Source organism: Neodiprion lecontei, chromosome 2 (assembly GCF_021901455.1).
Source record: "Neodiprion lecontei isolate iyNeoLeco1 chromosome 2, iyNeoLeco1.1, whole genome shotgun sequence".
NCBI classification, from domain to species: domain Eukaryota; kingdom Metazoa; phylum Arthropoda; class Insecta; order Hymenoptera; family Diprionidae; genus Neodiprion; species Neodiprion lecontei.
The window spans coordinates 16,987,341-17,009,957 of record NC_060261.1 but is presented as its reverse complement, the minus strand read 5'-3'; the positions used below and the strand labels follow the sequence as shown (position 1 = coordinate 17,009,957).

Here is a 22,617-nt window from a genome sequence, read left to right as displayed (position 1 = left end):
CCCATAAGAAAAAAATTAGGCGTACTAATTTACACGCAATTTGGGTTATATACGTGAAAGCCAAAAATGGGAAGCAAATATGTATAGATTCGGCACATTAAAATCCTTCATATCTACATTATTTTTTCTTTTTGAAGTGGATTCCATTGCAGACCTGCCTAATCAGTTAAAGCTGACCTTGAGTCTCTGCACTAGGCGAATTATGAAGCATGCTGAAACCTTTGATCACGATTTTTTCGAGAACGACTGCATGTGAAACAGCTGCAAGCCGTAGAGCAAAAGGCAGCCAGTTGTTTGGAGATAAGATTTCATGCCATTTATCATCTTTTGACGCGATTGAAGATTCGATACGGTCTGCAATAGATTGCGATTAGGGATGAGATAATCGATATGTTAAAGTACTACCGATTGGTCAGAGTCTTGAGCAGATATTATACTTATCTTCTAAAGTGTTTCAAAAAGATTCATTACTTCTTGCCTTTTCCATCACGGCCACTTTGAATACAGTGTGAATACAAGTTAGATACGTGTGAAAATCTGACCTCTGTCATTTGGATTAAAGATTAGGAAAGATAATATTTTACTGCAGTCTAATGATTAATTATAGATTTCACACTTATCTTGTTGATCGACGTCGCATATAATCCGAACCAAAAATAAGGGCAGTTGGAAATTTGATCAACTGCGGGACAGCGAACATTTTTCACGATGGTGCTGCAAGTGACGGTGAAATGTGTCCTCTTTACAATCTTGTCAAGTTTATTATTTTTCGGTACAAGTTATGGTGAGCCAGAAGTTACGATTCTTCAGGGTAACCTGCTGGGCACGACTATGACCACCAGAAACAATCGAAGCATTTCCGCTTTCCTCGGGATTCCGTATGGCCAGCCACCGATTGGAAATCTCAGGTTTGCCGAAAGAGCATATTCGTAAATTATGTACGAATGAAACAAACGATGTTAAAAGTTGGGTGTGGATTATCTGAGAGGAGAAGTTTAACGGCGGTCATTGAATACGATACTACATACGTGGTACGACATGAATTTTGGGTTGTGTCGCAAGTCGATAAGATAAACATGTAATTGAGTTGCCGATGACGCCATTTCATTGGATGGACTTTGAAACGTATCGTGCGAAAGCGTTCCATTTCAGTTTTTTTCCTTTTTTTTTTAATTAGAATCTCAATTTTTTTGCTTATGTCAGATTCGCGAACCCCGTGGCAGCCGGAGCTTGGAACGGGACTCTGAATGCCACTAGAGATGGAAGCGTATGTCCCCAGGCGTTAGGCAGCATATCAGGCAGCGAGGATTGTCTGTACCTCAACGTTTACACGCCACAGGTTGATAGACACAAAATTCTAAAATCAATATCACTTCATAGTGTGGTTTGAGCGAATCGAAAGTGCTTGACTAATTCGACTGATACAATTACAATACTCACGAGTCATTTTGAACTACATCAACGAACGGAACTGCACTCACCTAGAAAAAACAAGAAAAAAACACTAGTTAGATTGATTACCAAACGAATATATGAAAGTTATCTTCCACTGCAAGGGAGCTATGAAACTGATATTTCAATATTCTGCATCCACTAAGAATTAATTGATTTCGCACTGCATTTTCAAGCCAATATTTTTAACTTATGACCTCAAATCTTCACAGCTTCCGGTGAACACAAGCACTCTGCTTCCAGTGATGGTTTGGATCCATGGAGGAGCTTTTTTACACGGCAGTTCAAGCTCTGCCACTTTCTCGCCAGACTACCTTTTGGATTCTGATATCGTGCTCGCCCTGCCGAACTATCGGATCGGGGCTTTAGGATTTCTGAGTACTGGCAACGAAGTGGCGGCTGGGAATTGGGGGCTGAAGGACCAAATCCTGGCTCTCAAGTGGGTGCAAAACAACATCGAATACTTTGGCGGTGATCCTGATCAAGTCACACTTTTTGGACAAAGTGCTGGAAGCGCTTCCGTTCATCTCTTGTCACTCTCGAAAGCGGCGGAAGGTGAAAACAGGTTTACTTTACTGTCTTGATTCAAATCAAGAGTCTTAAGCTCAACAAATCTCTTGTTAGGCTCTTTGAATACATCGGAAACATCCCCTCCTTCTTTCGAAATTCGAAATGGCTAATTCAATATGGCGAAAAGGAAAACAGACGAATCATTCTATTTCTAATATCGATATGTTGGCCGACTCATCATTTTCAAGTGCGACGTGAATTTGACTTCTGATGAAAAAAAAGAAGAACAATAAAATGGCGTCACATTTGTGTAGTTTTCTTCACCGGAAACCATTACAGAGTACGTCACCTGGAATATTTTCACACACGTGCCAAAGTCGGCGGTCATATTGTTAGTCATTATGGAAGAACTCTATTCGATAATTTATAATTAACTTACTGGCAATGACGGACATTCAAGAGTCTGTACAAATCACGATCTCGAATGTTCGTCAATTAAAAGTAAAGTATTTCACGACATACAAAGCTATGTATCAACCTGCAAATTACTGTCTCAAACTTTACAACAACGCACGAGACTTATGTAAGTGGAAATGGCCAAAATTATCCCTGTTTCTTACGTTTAAATAATAATTTCACCAATTACTGGTCTCACGTGTTGACGATGCCTCAGTGACAATAGTCCGTTCACTTTGAACTGAAATAAGCGCTGAAAGTGCATCAATTTGGAACAATATTTTCCTTCACAAATCGTTTGGCGATGGGTGGCGGAGGGGGGAGGGAGATGTTAAATTCAATTATCGTCTTATTCTGTCTATTGTTTACTTTTACGCACGAACAATAAGAAACCAACTTGTAGGAAATAAAATTCCCTACAACTTGGGTGGTTATTTTTATTTCTAGGATAACTATTTTTATATTTATAACCGAAAAAAGTGGAGATGAAATCTAATTGTTGCGGCGTCACATTTATTGTCAACTGTCATGCATAAACGATGATCAAATCCCTCTAAGTTTGTTCATCATCGTTCATACGTAAAAGTCAATGATAAACGAGATAATGAGACCATTAAGTCCCGTCCCCACTCCTGCAGGCCTAAATCGAGAAATGTCAATCTTACGGAAAAATGGTAATTGCCCAAGTTGTAGAAAATAGATATTGCTTCAAGATTGGTTTCTACCATTTCTAGCGTGAAGTTGAGAATGAACGAGTAACTTAACAACTAAGAAAATCCACATGTAAATTCAAGATGGCGATTGAAGGTAGAGGGATGGACTCCCAAAAATCCAGTTTTTTACTACAGATGACCCCTACCTTTCTAACGATGCGCGAAGGAAAATTTTTTTTCTAAATTACCGCCATCATTCAAAATTCAGCAGTGACGGATCTGTAGGAAGATTCAGCTCTAGTGGCTCCATAGTATTTAACTTCGATCCACTGTAGATCTGTTATTTTTCCACTTTAATGCAGCGTCAATTTCTTTTCGAACAAGAAGAGCAGATAAGCCTCATCACTACAGAACGGATCTTAACGACACGAATCTTTTCGATCCACAGGACTGTTTCACAGATACATAACACAGAGTGGATCGGCTCTGTCGACTTGGGCCCATTTGCCCAGAGCAGGATACGCAAGTCGTGCTTTTCAGCTCGGTGGCTACGTTGGCTGTGACAACGACACCTCGAGTGCCTTGATCGAGTGTTTGCGGACCGTGAATGCCTCGGATATCGTCGCCTCAGCCTCACAATTCTACGTGTGGGAGTCGGTCCCAGTTGTTGTGTGGGGCCCGACTGACGAACCAGACATAGAAGGCGCGGTGCTCACCGACAGTCCTACGAACTTGTTTGCGAAGGGTGAATTCTGCGATTTGCCTTGGATGACAGGAATCGTCCGAGACGAAGGGATCTTGATGACCGGAAGTACGTACTCGATATTTCAAAGACACTACCCAATTACAAGTACCGAAATTTTAAACTGATGACAATTTTTATTATCGAAAAATTCTTAGTTGTGATTATCATACAACTCATAGCGACTTTAATTTTGTTACTGTAATTAGAATGGCTATTACGTACTACCGTTCTTTTCTGATACAGTTACTCGTACTATCCATCCTCGTTATTTTCAACCCTAGAACGGCAACGGGGGGAGGGGGGAACACCGCACGCGAATTTAAATTTTCCGCCGCAAGAGAACAGCTTACCCCTTTTTCGGCATTTTAACTGATGTTTGGACCACTTTTTGGAACTTACGCAAAAAGTCTTTTGGAACACGAGATTCTTCATTAAAAACCGAACAAAATGAGACTATAGGACCCTTAATGGTATGATGTACCCGAGAGATAGAGTTCACAAGATTGCGGCGTTTTCGACCCCCGTTAGTCGAATAGGTGAAAATAAAATGAGTTCACCGTTCTAGGGTCAAGATAGTTTGATGTTGATGCAACGATGAAGTGATATTAAGGTCTCTGTAGTGATGATAGGTTGTTTACTGAATTAAATTTTTCTTAATGTACTTTGAATTGAAATTCATTTCGTTTTTGCCTGTTTGAACAGCGTTCTATAGCGACGATGAAATGTTTTATGACTTTTTGGATAACTTCGATCTTGTGCTGCCCGAGATGTTGACCTGGAATTATCAGACAGATTCAGGAGCCGCTTGGGTCAAGGCTGTGAAGACGTTTTATTTCAACGACGATTTTACAACAAACTCATCTGAGGTGGGTAAAATCTTAACCCTCAAATTTTGTCATTCGGTCACGCGCCTTCAGATTCCAAGCCGGTACGAATTGGAATTTGAAATTTTCCAATCGCTGTAGCTGTGGTAATACAAACGATATTCTCTGCAAGGGTGTAATTTTCAGGCGAATGAATTAATCGTGTTAGAGATCAAAAGTAGCGATGTTTTCCTGTGAAAAATCATCGTTATGAAAAAGTCTATCTCGCCCAAAAGGTTCACGATTCTTGAAATCTGGTGTATCTACACGACACGTGAAATCTTATGAAATCATTTGAGGTCTCTGAAATTTCAATTACACGAAATTCCTGAAATTCCTGGAAGCCTATGAAATCTTTCTCATTCGTCCGAAATCTACCCATAATTCTTTGAGATCATGTGATATCGTATATTCTCGGAATCCTGTGTACAAACAACAAAACGATGGAGTGGTCAGCCCCCCAATCCCGCCAGTCACTAAAATGACACTATTGACTATATCTGACTATATGATTTGCCGTCAGCTGCTCACGAACCTAACTCGTCTTGTTGGCGACGCTATCTTCATCTATCCAACCTTGGACGGACTCCAACAGCAGCTTCCTCTGGCTGTGAATCCCCAGTATTTTTACTTGTTCAATTATCGAGGTACCTACAGCCTCGATGCGGCAGTACCCGACGCCGTCGTGCACACCGACGATGTCATCTACCTCTTTCCACTGAGGTCGATCCTGGGAGGTAATAATTTGACCGACACTGATTTCGAAATGGTGGACAACATGGTGCAACTCTGGACATCATTCGCGATCAATGGGTGAGTTGTTCAGAATTCGAAATATCGTATCGAATTCAAAGCTGACGATGCCCTGACATTTCAGGACACCAACGGTTTTGGCTTCTGAAGAAAACGTCACATGGACTGAATACTCGACGATGGACAATTATCTACGAATAGGCAACCAGTCTGAAGTTACACTGTCGATGGAGTACTCTCTTTTTAAAGAGCGCATGGAGTTTTGGGCTAGTTTGGTTCATGCCGAAGCATCTACAGCTACCTTGACGAATACCTCGACCGGGATCTTGGTTCTTTTATTTATTTGCTCAAAGCTCATATAGGCGAGTTTGCGATCGCTAGTGTATAAAGCACTTCGTTTATCAACGATCGTGTTTAGTTATAAGTTCCTGGAACGTGTTTCATTGTTGTAAGGAACAAGGTTTGCATTAAGTTGATGCTTCCATTTGATTTTATCACGAAACAGTCATGCATTGAGTGTTTGTCAAATCCTTAGATTTATAACCTACGAGAAACTCTTCATACGTACTAAATATGCAAGTATTTTCGAGCGGTATGAAACGAAGCATCGATATCTGGTTGTGAATGTCTCTACATAATTCCAGTATCTATTCATTTTGTTTTTGTAACGAGACCTCAATAGTTCACTGTTTGCTGATACGTATCTCGTAAATGCTTGACGGAAGGCTATCTCGTGATACAATTAATGAAAAGTACCGATTTCGGGCCACGTTGAAGGGTTTTTTAATGTCTAGAAAATAAGTAACGTCAAATTCTTATGTGTCATTCGTAAAAATATACATTTAATATCTCCAGAGAATCATTTTAGAAATTAAAATATAACACACGCGCGCACACACACACACAAAATTTACATGGGTTCGGGACTTTAACACTTCGTGAGTTCGATATGGATCCTTTGAGGGTTAAATTAGTGAAAAAAGGCTCCTACAAAAAATTAGTCGTCAGTCGGAAAATTCTTTTGTATACAATAACCTCAAAAAAAAGTGAAGATCAACTCTTTGGATTTCTTTACCCACCGATTTTGACGAATTCCAACAACACTCAAATCCATTCATGCAAATGCTATGTCGACGTTATTTTGTGTGAATAATCAATTGAGCGTAATCTTAAGTCACTATGATTGTTCACTTCAAAGTCATATCCAAAAAATGGAGAAAACTAGTTTTGTTTTTCCAGCTTTTGATCCTCCGATAGTCGATATGTCTTTTTCGAATTCGTTAGAAGCCAATTTGTAAAAAAAAAAAAATTCTCAGCGACCAATTTTGAAACGGAAAATTTCTTAGTTTCAAAAATCATAAGAAATCGGAGACTAGTTCCTTTGTATTTTCGGCAAAAGTCGCATCGATTTTGAACAGTGCAATTTATGTACATAAGCTACGTTTACGTCATTTTGCGAGTGGAAACGAATTCACATTATTCTAAGTAACCGGAATCGTTCAAAAGTTACGTTCAATAATGTCCAAGCCTTGTCGAATATTCTCTGCTGTTGATCGAATGTAAATCTGATTGCATTTACTCAGTTCCCGTTTTTGCAGTTAATAGAAAAAATAATATTAAGTTATAAATCGACTCGGACAGAAAAAGATATTAGACTCAACAGATTGCAGAAAGAAAAGAAAAAATACACGACTTAGCTCTTTTCATTTTGCCACAATCTTGAACAGATCTCGGAAAATGTTAAAACCAATTTCTTGATACGTCATATCGCGGTTATTATTCTCAAACCAAAAGAAAAAAAAAAAAACAAACACGTTTGCTCATAATTTCACCTTTCTGCAATCTGCAACGGTTTAGAACTTACAGCAGACGTACTGCAATTCAATATAAAATAGTAGTAAGGGGTCGTCCACATATTACGTCACGCACTAGGGGTGGGGGGTCTGGACAAAACGTTACTAACTGTGACATGGGGGGCCTAGGGGTTTCCCCAAGTACGACATCACACTTCAAAGTTATAAATTAAAAAAAAAAATTGTTTGTAGTATTTATCGACGCGAGGTAAGTAGTATTTAATATTTACTTATGCTTTGTGCCGATAGTTGCAGCGCTATTCTATTATCATGAGACACTTTAGAACCAGCCCTCTGACACTCACTTTTGCTCGTGTACTAAAAAATCGTACGCGTTTTGTGCCCGTTTTTTAGTTCCTCTACGTGGCGCTAGTAGACTTCTGACACGCTCGCTGCCCTCGCTGACCACACGCATGCTTGTCAGACAACTACTAGCGCCACTGGTGGTGGAGATTGGCGGCAGAATCAAGGGACATTTTGCGAACCACTTTTAGCAGCGTGAGTCAAGGGGCTGTTCAGAACTCAGCAAGTATTTTTGGAACAAGTAAATGCACGACGTAATCAATAATCAACAATTGGCAATAACCAATCAAATAAATCATTGATAGGGTCATTAAAGATCAATTGGTTATAGTACAAAACTATGGAACGGTAGGTTTTTATGCTCAACTTGATATATATGCTTATGGTGTTATGATAATTGGTTTTGGTGTATTGATGTGAACACCTTCAAATTGTGTATATATGTTCAAGTTTCTGAAAATGAACATACCTTATTTTTAATTTTTGTAAATCATTTTTTTTATTTAAAGTTTTTTTTAATTTATAAATTCTGATAAAATTTGTTTTTCGAATGAAATTTAAGGTTAACTGCAAATTTTACAATTCTTTCAATGCTACTTTATATTTTATTTTAATATATATACAGAAAAATGAATGGTGATCGAGGAGACCTTTATCAGCGACTTTTTAATGCTGTCAAAATGACATATCCCGACAAGTGTAAACTATTCATTCAAACAGAAACAAACTCAGTTTGGACAAGTATGAAATGTAGGGAGAAGAAAAACGGCGACAATTTCGTAACAATTGTTAACGAAGAAATTAGTTTTTTGAAAAGATAAGCTATAAAAAAAAAGTTGAACTCGCCGTTAATAAAATTTCTTACACCTCCCTCAAACGCTAAGAATCTACATATTAAAGGAATTGAAAATGATCTTCAGTTGCCAAGTACAAGTCCAATAGTAGCTAGTAAATCTTTGATGATTACCTGAACATCTAACAGAGATGTCGACAGTGAAAATAACGACAAACCGGGTTGTGATAATCCTGAACTCTCTCGACAAACTCCGGCTCAAGAACTGAATAAAGAAAATATTTCTCATCTTGAACGACAAATATCTGATATTACTAAAGCACAAGATGACAAAAAAAGACAAAACGCTGCAGTAAGACAAAAAAAACATCGACAAGAAAAAAAGCAAAAACTTCGTGAAATTTGTGAAAAGATTCCAGAAATTGCCAAGGAGTTAAAAATCAAAGAAAAGCCAGGTAAACCTCGACTCGAAGATGAGCAGCCAGAATTATTGACAGCTATTGCAGACATAGCAATTTTCGGAGGAGCTGTTGATGACCGCAGAAGAACTAATCTTATTAGAAGCTGTAAGGGATTAACGCAACTCACTGAGGAACTGAAAAAAGACGGTTTCAATGCAAGTCGGAGTGGTGTCTATTTACGTTTATTACTTCGTCGTTCTAATACTACGGAAGGTAGACGTCACATTACAACTGTGCCGGTAAAACTTTGTCGCTCTCAAGCTGATCAACATCGTAAGCATGATGACACGAACTTCTGATTTAGCAGTATCCGTGATTTAGAAACAATAGCATCATTATTGGGACTGCAACAAGTGTGTTTCATATCACAAGACGATAAAGCCCGTGTTCCACTTGGTATCACTGCGGCTAAAAAGCAGGCTCCGATACTTATGCATGTTGAGTATCGTGTTACTCTTCCTGATCACGATTGGGTAGTCGCCGAGCGACATAAATTAGTTCCTTCGGTCTATGCTGGAATTATTATACAAACCAACGGTGAAGGAAGACCTGATGCTGTAAGTTACTCTGGACCCACTTCTGTAGCCATACGAAGTGGGAAACACAGTTCATCGTTACCTGAAAGTCACGCTAGTGATTTGAAACGTCTTCTTGATTTACCTGATTTTCAAATTATTACGAAGACACCAGAAGGGCTTATTAAACCAATTTTAATTCTTACAGTAGACAGTGGTCATGACGAAAACCCTCGTTATTCACGCGTCATAGCTAATGCAATAAATAATTTTAAAGAGTTAAATTTAGATGCTCTATTCATTGCTACGAATGCACCTGGGAGAAGTGCGTATAATAGAGTTGAACGTAGAATGGCTCCTCTTAGCAATGAACTTGCTGGTCTTCTTCTACCCTATGATCGTTTTGGGACTCACCTCAATAATCAAAATGAAACTGTTGATCTCGAGTTGGAAAAAAAAAAAAAATTTGGACATGCGGGAAAAATCTTAGCAGATATTTGGAGTTCCATGATTATCGACAATTATCCAGTAGTTGCTGAGTACAATGAACCTCATGATTATGAATCTGTAGAGTTACCAGATGCTAAATGGTATTATCAGCATGTGCGAGAAGCGCAATATGTTCTGCAAATCGTAAAATGTGACTCTATAGATTGCTGTGGGCCTAAACGAAGTAATCTATCAGACATTTTGCCTGAAAAATTTTCAGTACCACCTTATCCTATTCATCAAGACTCAGTTTTGTGCATACCAGAAACTAGCATTGAAACCAAAACATTTGCTCCCCTCTTAGTTCGATTAGCATTTAAAAAGCATCCTGAACCGAGAGAAATGAAAATGATACCATATGATTTATACTGCCCGTCTATTAAATCACAACTTAACGGAAGATGCTTTGTAAAATGTGGTTTGTATCATGCTTCAATAAAATCAGCTGTGAAACATTGCAAAGAGTTCTATCAAACTCTATGTACAAATTATGTAAAAAAAATTCGACCAGTTCGAGTCGCAGCTCAATAAGCTCGAGAACTTATGTGTATTATTCAAAGCGATGTATGTAACCAGTTATTACTTATTACTAATATCTAAAATAACAAAATAAAACTAATTATAACAAGCCTTGTGATCATTATTTTGCAGAATGGAGATTTAGATGCTGAATGGCTCAATACTGATGATGTTAAGGTACAGACATCCAGTATACCTACCGAAAAAACTGATAATATAGGATTTCCTGTCATTGAGTCAATTACCGATTGGGCATCAAATCCGTGGACATCACAAGAATCATAATCGTCTTTTTTTTGTTACAGAACGTTTATTTGTGATTTAAATTTTAGAAAAAGATAGTTGATATAAAATGAGCTTTATAAGTGTTATTAAATTATATAATAATTGTTGCAATAATTTATAGAATAAACTAATCGAAAAACAAATACGAATTTTTAATGAACTGTACTTTACAGTTGGCATATCGACTAAAAAAAAAATAGGACAAGGGGGGGGGGGGTGATTGTATAATGTGACATAATATTTGTAGGGGGGTTCATTTGAATGTGACCAAGTGTGACAGGGGAGAGGGAGGGTTAAAATATCGTGGAAAAAGGTGTGACGTAATATGTGGACGACCCCTAACATTGTAAATTATACATTATACATTCATTTCTCATGAAGATGAAGTTAGTAACGTTGCTGTAACGAAATATTGAAATGAAAATTATCACCTGTTTCGCAACGGCTGAACAACTATGAAGGAGTTGAATTCACAAAATATAAGTTTGTTGATGCTGTATTACAGTTTACTAAAGGTCAGACATTTGAAAAGTTTCAGAATGAAGAATTATTCTGAAAGAGCATCTTTACATTGCGAACTTCAACCTCATAATTTCTATTTTCTTTCATGTAATTCGTTACTTCCGGTATAAGGGCCCCGCTTTCCCCACCCTGGCTACGGCACTGTGTTCCGTATCACAGTCTCTGTTGATATAGTTCAGTTTTTAATTTTGAGTGACATCTTTTATGATCCAGCGGTATTTTAGTCATTGCGATGATAAAGCCTCCAAGTAACGTACATAGACATTGATTATCGATTGCGTGATTTTTTTTATAGCCGTATGAATATCTATTGACCAGTATAAATACATGTGATTAAATTGCACATCAGCATGTATAAAAGGCGAGTTTCCTGTACGTTATCCTAAAAAGATTTTGTGATCAGGTGAAACCGAGAATGATTCGTTTCGGCAAAATTTTATAAATGAACACTTGTAAGAAGAATTATTGTGCATAATATGCGCGATAAAAATGATGAAAAATTATATATATTGTAACAACGGGGAAAAGTACGAATGGACTGAGAGAATCAATGGGTTCTCTGTGAGAATTAAGCGTACGCCGAGCCAAAGAAGTCTCACGAAACGAGGATTATTTGAGAAAGAAAGTGGATATATTTTGACACGAAGTTCTCTTTTTAAAGTCTGGAGACTGACTGTTTTTATAATAATATTTGTTGACGCAGCAACCCTGTTCATTTTATGACACATGAAAGCTTACAGTTTAAGATGATTACTAGATCATTAGAAAGACGATAACACGGGTGATTGATGATTTCACCCTTTATAACAATATCAATTACTAGAACTTTCATGATGTTGATAATATTCTGATTTCAATTTTGATTATAGCTTTACTAATAATAGCAATGTAAACGTAATTTTACGATACTGCAGAAACCATTACAATTCCTCCTTTTTAGTAATATGTGTAATTATAATAGATTTGATGGTCTTGAAACGAAATATAATAATAAAAAATATGTACCATGTATAATTTTCATGTAATGTTTCTTTTAGTAAATTTTTGCTTACAAAGTATGATCAAACACTAATGATAGCAGCAGTGCTTAGAAAAACAAGTTATAATGTTGAAAAGTTTAAACAGTAAAATCATCAGAAAATCTATCCACTCAATAGTACAGCAAGGCCGATTCCGGACATAGATTCTTACTACGGACACTTACCGACATCTTCCCAAGACTCAAATCCTTTTGCGCGATGACGTCACAGCGATTGACACCTGCAGTATCGACCTGAAGGTCAAAATCACGCTGTCTTACCAACAATTTTATCTACCAAAGCTGAAATCACGCTGCCTTACCAGCAATTTGTATCGATCAAACTGTATCATTGTATCGTCAAAATCACGCTGCTTTACCAACAATCCCGCTGTCATCCTCCCTTACCGACGGTCGACGTGTAGCGGAGACCCAAACCATTCTGTTTCATCAGCCTACCAATCTCAGGAATGTTCTGCTTAACCTTGAGCGGCTTTCAGTGCCAACCATCCAAAAATTCACACATAATGGTTGTGAGAATTGTTTTTGCCAAACCGGATGCTGGTGTGATATCAACCACCCCGCATTATACTCTCACATAACGTTCCTTCTCCAAGCACTGTTTGGGAAGCCAAAGTCCAGTGTAATACCAACCTCGTGATATTCTACAATTAATAGTTTGAAGAATTGTTTTCGTCAACCTGGAAGCTGTGGTGTGTTATCAACTAGTCAAGCACAAAGTTCAAACCTCAAGACCTGCGGAGTTGAGCTATGGAATGCAAAACATGATAAGCTAGTTCAAGACCCACATACGTACAGCTCGCCCGATAAAAAAAGATTTTCATCACATTTAACGATCATTCAAGTTTCAACTTGTCACGCGCACGTGAGAAGTAAGCAAGCTAAAGATAGAATCCGAAAAATGTTTGAAATCAATATCAATATCATGGAATCTGCGTACAAAAGCTTGGATAAATCCAAATCTTGAATCAAATTAACGAATTTCATTCAACAACAGTATGTCATCTTCGCAAAAAACCGTTCACGCTCGAAGACGTGAAACACCGTGATTACTTACATTTCACAGGAAAGTAGCGCGGTGCTGCACATCAAGGCTGTAATCTAAATTATCAAAACTCACATAGTGTTCCAGTGATATTCCACAATCTGTTAGGTTACAATTCGAATTTTTTAATTAAAGCATTGGCCACATTTTTGAGAGTACTGTTCAGCTTCTGCCCGTTAAAAAAGAAAAGTATATTTCGTTCACAAAATTCGTTCAAGGGACGGACGTAAAATTGCGATTTATAGATTCGTTCCATTTCATGATCAGCAGCCTTGAAAAATTAACAACGTATCTGAATAATAATCAAAAAACAACTATACATAAATTTTGCATTAGCTCGAATAAATTTCAGTTAGTAACCAAGAAAGGTGTTTTTTCATATGAGTACATGGATGATTGTGTCACGTGCGGAGCGGTCTCGCACGCGACGACTTCAACCCTCTTGATCTCTCAGAGGTTTATATTTAATTTTTGGTGGATTCGGAGGTGAACGTCCTTTACAGGGCGTTCCGTGTGAAATGGATTGGAGGATTTCGATATTAATTTAGGAATGTTTTGTATAGAATCAAAATGTTTAATGAAAAGAAAAGATAGCAAGAGAAATGGGAGACGGGGAAGCTTACAATATTCCTTATCTTAATGGTTACTCTCTCTCTCTCTCTCGCACTTACTCTTCGGTGGTTCAGCTCTCAATTCGCAGAACGGCTCACACTTTCACACTCACATTCGATTAAAACTACACAACTTGATTAAGTTCGTGGCACAACTTCTTACACTTAAAGTCTAACTTCGAAGACTAACGTCGCGACGCGAGACGTTTGGATGACCGCGTGTAGATTTAAAGGAATGCTCTCTCTAATCGTCAGAGACCCAAGACTTATAACTCTATACTCGACAGCTTTGAAGGAGCCTGTTTCCGTTGATGTTGGTTTGATCCTGTCTCTAACGGGACTGTCTTCGCTCGCTCGTCCGACACCCCTTGGAACGTCGGGCGGCGAGCGAGCTTTTCGCTGACTTTGCAATTTCGAACAAAGGCTCGCCTCGCAACGGTCATCCTCGAAGCGCGTGATTTCGCGCTCGCCTCATCCCGGTGTTGATTACACCCGGGATCTGGCGGGCGCGAAGACGCTGACGTTGCTGGCTGTCCAACTACGCCGTTGCGCTTGGCTATACCACGAACTGATTATAATAAAATATTTTGTATAGACTAACTAAACTATGCTTCCCTGTCTCTAAAGATAATAATAATGAAAAATGATATGATCGGTAATATATTACAATTTTGGGTAAATGTGCGGCGCTCGTGACAATTGGAAGAAGCTCGAGGACGTACACTTGGGGACAATGAATCTGAGACGGCTAATTCTTTACACTAGACAGTTATGTTGGCAACACAGTCAGCCGACCGCGAAACAAACTCAACTCAATAAACATAACGTCGAATCGTCGAAAATAACGTGTCAATCTAATAAGTCATTATCGCCGCACTATTCTAAGGTTAGATCCGACGGTCATGGGTTATGTTATGTTTATTGAGATTCAGTTTGTTTCGCGTTCAGCCCACTATGGCGCTGTAGGTTTCTCTGTGTTGCCAACACAACTGTCTAGTGTAAAAAATTAGCTGTCTCAGATTCATTATCCCCAAGTGTACATTCACCAACTTAAGAAAAATTTTATTCAAAATTGAACAACCACACGCATGTCAAGATTGGCAAACTTTCAATCTTAAAACGTTGGGGAAGTATTCAGACTTGTACTTGCAAACTGATGTTTTTCTGTTTACTGACATTTTTTAAAACTCTCGGCAAAATTGTAGGGCAACGTACAATCTGGACCCAGTACATTATTACACTGGAGACTAATGGAACTCACGAATCAGACGTACATACCTGTAACTGTACTCAAGGTCAACACGGTGCGAGTTGAATGCAGCATCACCACGGGTGCCTACGGCAATGGACGTAAAGTACACACTATTCACGAGTTTTTTCCAACTATCCCATCAGGATATAAGATCGTGGAAGAGCCGTCGCACGTCGTTTACCTTCCAATCACCATCAAAACCATATATCACGTTCAACTTGGGTTAGTGGATCAAGACAGAGACCTAGTTAATTTTGAGACGTATTGATACCGTTCAGTATGCTATTGGGTTTCGCTGAAAATTACCGCAATTATCGCAAGATCGTTGTGAATGCCAAACACGAGTTAATTTGACAAGATCAAAAACTGATGTCAACACAATTCTGCAGTCAAGTGGAGGAATTCAAAATTGTGAGCAACGCAGTGGAATGCCTTGTGCCGGATTTGGAACTCACGGATCAGAGAAAAGTTAACGTGCTCAAGTTCATTGAGAAAGATCCGCCTACTTCGATAAGTTTCCACAATTGGGAATTACACGAATGTCCTTTACTTCCCACTACATCGAAACACGTTTGGACTGTGAAAATTTCCACTCAGCTTAAAAAACTTTGATATGTCATTTTGGCTTTCCAAACAAGTCGTAAGAGCAAGACCAACAAGAACGCAAGTCGTTTCGAGAGGGGGAGAAAAGTTGTTTAGTGACGCCAGCCCGTACATTTGCGCGCCAGATTTGTTATGGATCAAAAAACCCTTCGAACTTTCCTTCGATCCGGCCACAAAACATCTGGTTAACTTACGTTCAACCTAGGCCGGGTTTTTCCACGCATACCCACCGATCGGTCAGTCGACGATAACTCCTTGGAGCAACGCGAAGCCCGAGGTGAGATTTGTAAAGTCAAAAATAAATACATATATACTTGACAATAACTGAGCCGTTCATTTTAGCCTAACCACACCCTCCATCCACAGTTGGATTTCACTCTCCTTGAAAACATCACCATCAACGTTTCTATTCAAGCCACCTTACGAATGGGATTGTCTACACGTTAAATACAAAAGCTAAAATTCTTGGTTCCAACGTAATTTTCACGGTTTGCCTTGGAGCTGTGCAAATATACCATTCGAGAAAGTAGAATGGACAATACGAGCTGTGCAAAGCTCACAAGGCGTACGTGAAAGGAGTAGAAAAGAGAGATTGGCTGCTTAAAATTGTTCCCAAAGTACAAATCATCAATTTGCTGGACTTGGGCTGCCCATCGCTTCAAAGCATACAAAAAATTTCAACTGTGTCTGCACGATATGATGAGCATACAACACCTGACGCAAACTGTGCAGCTCAAAACGTCGTGTTATTTAAAAATTGGTTACTGAATCATCATGCTGTACGGAAGGCAACGCTAAGCGATTTACGTTACTGTACCGAAGCAACTACAAAAAGAACAATCCCTCATTCCAGGGGAAATTGGAGCAAACCATGAGTATCTGCACTAGGCAAATTATAAAGCATGCTGACGAGGAGAAAGCGGCAAGTTACCCATGAATTTAGTGCTGAAATTTGGTAAGCGTTTGGTGGGAAATGGTACTAAGTAAACTGTGAAATATTAGCTTTAGAACGCAGCCGTTCTTGAGATATTGCGGTTGGAACCTTTCGCAATCGCTTGCGTACCTTAAAATTTGGCGAAATAAAATATCTTAGCAAATAGACGAGCAGCGAGCGCGTCGGACTATCATCCGCGCTGATTCTTGATTTTCATGCTTGTTGACGAGTACAATGTTTCGGATGGTAATCGTTGTAAAAGCAATCAAAACTTTTGTACTGTCGGCACCAGAAGCATTGAATGAATGCTGCTTCATGTTCGGCACAGTTGTATTTCTTTTTCTTCGATTCCGTTGGCGCAGGGTATTCACGATTTTTTCCAAACCGACTCGGACTCCGCAGGTAGAGAATTGTTATTATTCTGCCGAAGTTGCATTATTATACAAAAGTAACTTGGGAATTACCCGTGTACTAACGTCAAATATGCAGCAAGTACTCGTGTTTGTAATTGATGAAGCAGGTTATTATGGCATATGTTTTTGATTATAGCGAGTATTTAAGCAAACGAGATCCATTTGATTCGGTGCAAAAGTAGCGTACGTGCAAAAAATGTCGATTGTAAATACGTCCGAAGTGAATTGCGATAGAAGAAGGGGAAAAAATTCAATGCAGCCCGAGACTTGAACAAGAAGTCTCAGGGTATCCAAGAGATTCTGCAACGTTCCGACCGCAATATCACAGTAACGTCTGCATTTCTGAAGCTAATATTTTGCAGTTGACTTGGCACCACTCCTCACTAAACGCCTACCAAATTTGATCCCAAAACTCGTGGGTAACTTGCCGGTTTCTCGTGGTAAAACCTTTGATCACGATTGTTTCGAGAATGGCTGCATATAAAACAGCTCGAAACCGTAGAGTAGAAGGCACCCAATTGTTTCGTGACAAAATTTCATGCCATTTACAACCTTTTGTCGCGATTGAAGATTCGATGTCGTGTGCAATAAATTGGAATTGGGGATTAGATAATAGATAGGTTAAACTAGTATCAATTGGTCAGAGTCTTGAGCAGATATTATACTTATTTTCTAAAGTGTCGATCGACACCGATTAGTATTAAATATAAATACGGTGTTTTGTTTTTACATTGAATAAGTGACCTACAGAAAAATTTGAGGAATATCAGAGAGAGGTCGACCGACGAACAATGGTTCCATTTATTGCGAAGCAGACATATTCTTCAAGCAGTAAAAATGCTTCAAGAACATTCATTACTTCTGGTTAGTTCCATGACGGTCACTTTGGATACAGTGTCAGTATAACTTATATCCATGCGAAAATTTGGCCTTTGTCACTTGGATACGACAATTAAAGAAGATAACACTTGACCGCAGCTCAATCTTTGTGGATTTTACACTCATTTCGTTGCGCGACACGGCACACAAGCCAAGCAAAGAAAAACGGCAGTTGGAAATTTGCTCAACTGCGAGACAGCAGACATTTTTCACGATGGTGTTGCGAGTGACGGTGAAATGTGTCCTCTTTACAATCTTGTCAAGTTTATTATTTTTCGGTACAAGTTATGGTGAGCCTGAAGTGACGATTCTTCAGGGTAACCTGCTGGGCACGACTATCACCACTAGAAACAATCGGAGCATTTCCGCTTTCCTCGGGATTCCGTACGGCCAGCCACCGATTGGAAATCTCAGGTTTGCCGAAAGAGCATATTCGTAAATTATGTACGAATGAAACAAACGATGTTAAAAGTTGGGTGTAGATTATCTGAGAAGAGAAGTTTAACGGCGGTCATTGAATACGATACTACATACGTGGTACGACATGAATTTTGGGTTGTGTCGCAAGTCGATTAGATGAACATGTAATTGAGTTGCCGATGACGCCATTTCATTGGACGGACTTTGAAACGTTTCGCACAGAAGCGTTACATTTCAGTGTTTTCCCTGTTTTTAATTAGATTCTCGATTTGATTTCTCACGTCAGATTCGCGAACCCCGTGGCAGCCGGAGCTTGGAACGGGACTCTAAATGCCACTGCAGATGGAAACGAATGTCCCCAGGCATTTGGTAGCAAATTGGGCAGCGAAGATTGTCTGTACCTCAACGTTTACACGCCACAGGTTGATAGACACAAAATTCTAAAATCAATATCACTTTATGGCGTGATTTGAGAGGTTCGAAGATGCTCGACTGATTCGACTGATACAATTACAATTACAAGTACATCAAAGAACGGAACTGCACTCACCTAGAACAAACAAGAAAAGAACACTAGTTAAATTGATTACCAAACGAATATATGAAAGGTATCTGCCACTGCAAGCAAGCCATAAAACTGATATTTCAATATTCTGCATCCACAAACAATTATTTGATTTCGCACTGCATTTTCAAGCCAACATTTTTAATCTCTCATGACCTGAAATCTTCGCGGCTTCCGGTAAACACAAGCACTCTGCTTCCGGTAATGATTTTCATCCATGGAGGAGCTTTTGTACTCGGCAGTTCAAGCTCTGCCACTTTTTCGCCAGACTACCTTTTGGATTCTGGTATCGTGCTCGCCCTGCCGAACTATCGGATCGGGGCTTTAGGATTTCTGAGTACTGGCAACGAAGTGGCGGCTGGGAATTGGGGGCTGAAGGACCAGATCCTGGCTCTCAAGTGGGTGCAAAACAACATCGAATACTTTGGCGGTGATCCTGATCAAGTCACACTTTTTGGACAAAGTGCTGGAAGCGCTTCCGTTCATGTTTTGTCACTCTCGAAAGCGGCGGAAGGTGAAAACAGGTTTACTTCACTGTCTTGATTCAGATCAAGACTTTTAAGCTCAACAAGTCTCTTGTTAGGCTGTTTGAATACATCGGAAACATCCCCTCCTTCTTTCGAAATTCGAAATGGCTAATTCAATATGGCTAAAAGGAAAACAGACTAATCATTCTATTTCTAATATCGATATGTTGGCCGACTCATCATTTTCAAGTGCGACGTGAATTTGACTTATGATGAAAAAAAAGGAGAACAATAAAATAGTGTCACATTTGTGTAGTTTTCTTGACCGGTAACCATTACAGAGTACGTCACCTGAAATATTTTCACACACGTGCCAAAGTCGGCGGTCATATTGTTAGTCATTATGGAAGAACTCTATTCGGTAATTTATAATTAACTTACTGGCAATGACGGACATTCAAGAGTCAGTACAAATCACGATCTCGAATGTTCGTCAATTAAAAGTAAGATATTTCATGACATACAAAGCTATGTATCAACCTGCAAATTACTGTCTCAAACTTTACAACAACGCACGAGACTTGTGTAAGTGGAAATGGCCAAAATTATCCCTGTTTCTTACGTTTGAATAATAATTTCACCAATTACTGGTCTCACGTGTTGACGATGCCTCAGTGACAATAGTCCGGTCACTATGAACTGGAATAAGCGCTGAAAGTGCATCAATTTGGGACATTATTTTCCTTCACAAATCGTTTGGTAATGGGTGGCGGAGGGGGGAAGGAGATGATAAATTCAATTATCGTCTGATCCTGTCTATTGTTTACTTTTACGCACGAACAATAAGAAACCAACTTGTAGGGAATAAAATTCCCTACAACTTGGGTGGTGTTTTTTATTTCTAGGATAACTATTTTTAGAATTATAACCGAAAAAAGTGGAGGTGAAATCTAATTATTGCGTCGTCACGTTTATTGTCAACTTTCATGCATAAACGATGATCAAATCCCTATGAGTTTGTTCATCGTCGTTCATACGTAAAAGTCAATGATAAACGAGATAATAAGACCATTAAATCCCGTCCCCACTCCTGCAGGCCTAAATCGAGAAATATCAATCTTACGAAAAAAATGGTAATTGCCCAAGTTGAAGAAAATAGAAATCGCTTCAAGATTGGTTTGTACCATTACTGGCGTAAAGTTGAGAATGAACGAGTAACTTAACAACTAAGAGAATCTACATGTAAATTCAAGATGGCGATTGAAGGTAGATGGATGGATTCCCAAAAATCCAGTTTATTAGTAGAGATGACCCCCACCTTCCTAACGATTCGCGAAGGAAAATTTTTGTTCTAAATTAACGCAATCATTGAAAATTCCGCTGTGACTGGTCTGTGGGAGGATTCGGCTCTAGCGGCTCGATTGTATTTAACTTTGGTCCATTGTAGATCTGTTATTTTTCCCACATTAAAACCGCGGCAATTTCTTTTCGAACAAGAGGAGCAGATAAACCTTATCACTACAGAACGGACCTTCACGACACGAATCATTTCGATCCACAGGACTATTCCACAGATACATAACACAGAGTGGATCGGCTCTGTCGACTTGGGCCCATTTGCCCAGTGCAGGATACGCAAGCCGTGCTTTTCAGCTCGGTGGCTACGTTGACTGTGACAACGACACCTCGAGTGCCTTGATCGAGTGTTTGCGAACCGTGAATGCTTCGGATATCGTCGCCTCAGCCTCACAATTCTACGTGTGGGAGTCGGTCCCACTTTTTGTGTGGGGCCCGACTGACGAGCCAGACATCGAAGGCGCGGTGCTCACCGATAGTCCTACGAACTTGTTTGCGACGGGCGAATTCTGCGATTTGCCTTGGATGACAGGAATCGTCCGAGACGAAGGGATCTTGATGACCGGAGGTACGTACTCGATATTTCAAAGATGCTAGTCCAATTGCAAGTACTGAAATTTTGAAGTGACGACATTTTTATTATTAAAAAAATTTCTAGCTGTATTTACCATGCAGCTCATAATGACTTTAATTTCGCTACCGTAATCATAATAGCTATTAGGTATTACCGTTCTTTCATGATACAGTTACTCGTACTATCCATCCTTGTTATTTTTAACCCTGGAACGCTAACGGGGTGTGAAAAAACACCACACATGGATTTACATTTCTAGTCGCAAGAGAACAGCTTACCCTTTTTTCACCTTTCCAACTGATTTTTGATCACTTTTTTGGAACTTGAGCAAAAATTTTTTTGGACCGCGTGATTCTTTATTAAAAAACGAAGAAAATGAGACTATAGGACCCTTAATGATATGATGTACCCGAGAGATAGAGTTCACAAGATTGCGGCGTTTTCGACCCCCGTTAGTCCAATAGGTGAAAATAAAATGAGATCATCGTTCTAGGGTCAAGATAGTTTGATGTTGATGCAACGATGAAGTGATATTAAGGTCTCGGTAGTGTAGATACGTTGCTTACTGAATTAAATTTTTCTTAATGTACTTTGAATTGAAATTCATTTCGTTTTTGCCTGCTTGAACAGCGTTGTATAGCGACGATGAAAAGTTTTATGACTTTTTGGATAACTTCGATCTTGTGCTGCCCGAGATGTTGATCTGGAATTATCAGACAGACTCAGGAGCCGCTTGGGTCAAGGCTGTGAAGAACTTTTATTTCAACGACGATTTTACAACAAACTCGACTGAGGTGGGTGAGATCTTAACCCTCAAAATTTGTCTTTTCGTCACGCGCTTTTAGATTCCAAGCCGGTGCGAATAGGAATTTGAAATTTTCCAACCGCTGTAGTTATGGCAACACAAACGATATTTTCTGCAGTGGTGTAATTTTCAGGCGAATTAATTAATCGTGTTAGAGATCAAAAGTAGCGATGTTTTCCTGTGAAAAATCATGGTTATGAAAAAGTCTATATCGCCCAAAAGGTTCACGATCCTTGAAATCTGGTGTATCTACATGACACGTGAAATCTTATGAAATCATTTGAGGTCTGAAATTTCAATTACACGAAATCCCTGAAATTCATGGAATCCTATGAAATCTTTCGCATTCGTCCGAAATCTACCCATAATTCTTTGAGATCGTATGATATCGTATATTCTTGGAATCCGGTGTACAAACAACAAAACGATGGAGTGGTCAGCCCCCCAATCCCGCCAGTCACTAAAATGACACTATTGACTAT

At 39.2% G+C, this 22,617-nt stretch overlaps 2 protein-coding genes and 1 long non-coding RNA gene across 5 annotated transcripts in view; 1 reads left to right on the top strand and 2 right to left on the bottom strand.

The window, feature by feature from the left end:
* Nucleotides 1-22,617, bottom strand: part of LOC107221709 (flotillin-2) — a 533,503-nt gene that overhangs the window by 247,307 nt on the left and 263,579 nt on the right. The gene's annotated exons all lie outside the window — the stretch shown is intronic.
* The window catches only part of LOC107227552 (juvenile hormone esterase-like), a 26,447-nt gene continuing 4,263 nt past the window's right edge, over nt 434-22,617 (top strand). Inside the window, exons 1-7 of one of the 3 annotated variants that reach the window (XM_046731126.1) lie at nt 434-908; nt 1,204-1,339; nt 1,665-2,007; nt 3,520-3,882; nt 4,519-4,682; nt 5,203-5,492; nt 5,557-6,291. In XM_046731126.1, coding sequence (XP_046587082.1) covers nt 709-908; nt 1,204-1,339; nt 1,665-2,007; nt 3,520-3,882; nt 4,519-4,682; nt 5,203-5,492; nt 5,557-5,794 — 1,734 coding nt within the window. In that variant the 5' untranslated portion in view covers nt 434-708 and the 3' untranslated portion in view covers nt 5,795-6,291. Of the gene's footprint in view, nt 909-1,203; nt 1,340-1,664; nt 2,008-3,519; nt 3,883-4,518; nt 4,683-5,202; nt 5,493-5,556; nt 6,292-17,756; nt 18,363-18,654; nt 18,791-19,104; nt 19,448-20,961; nt 21,325-21,960; nt 22,125-22,617 lie in introns of those variants that run through there. The other 2 variants (XM_046731127.1, XM_015657112.2) reach the window with 2 other exon arrangements.
* LOC124292852 overlaps nt 4,017-22,617 on the bottom strand; it is a 25,317-nt gene continuing 6,716 nt past the window's right edge. The window contains exons 3-4 of the long non-coding RNA XR_006902791.1: nt 8,966-8,968; nt 4,017-4,027 (exon numbers count right to left, since the gene is read on the bottom strand). This is a non-coding gene — a long non-coding RNA (uncharacterized LOC124292852). The remainder of the gene's footprint in view (nt 4,028-8,965; nt 8,969-22,617) is intronic.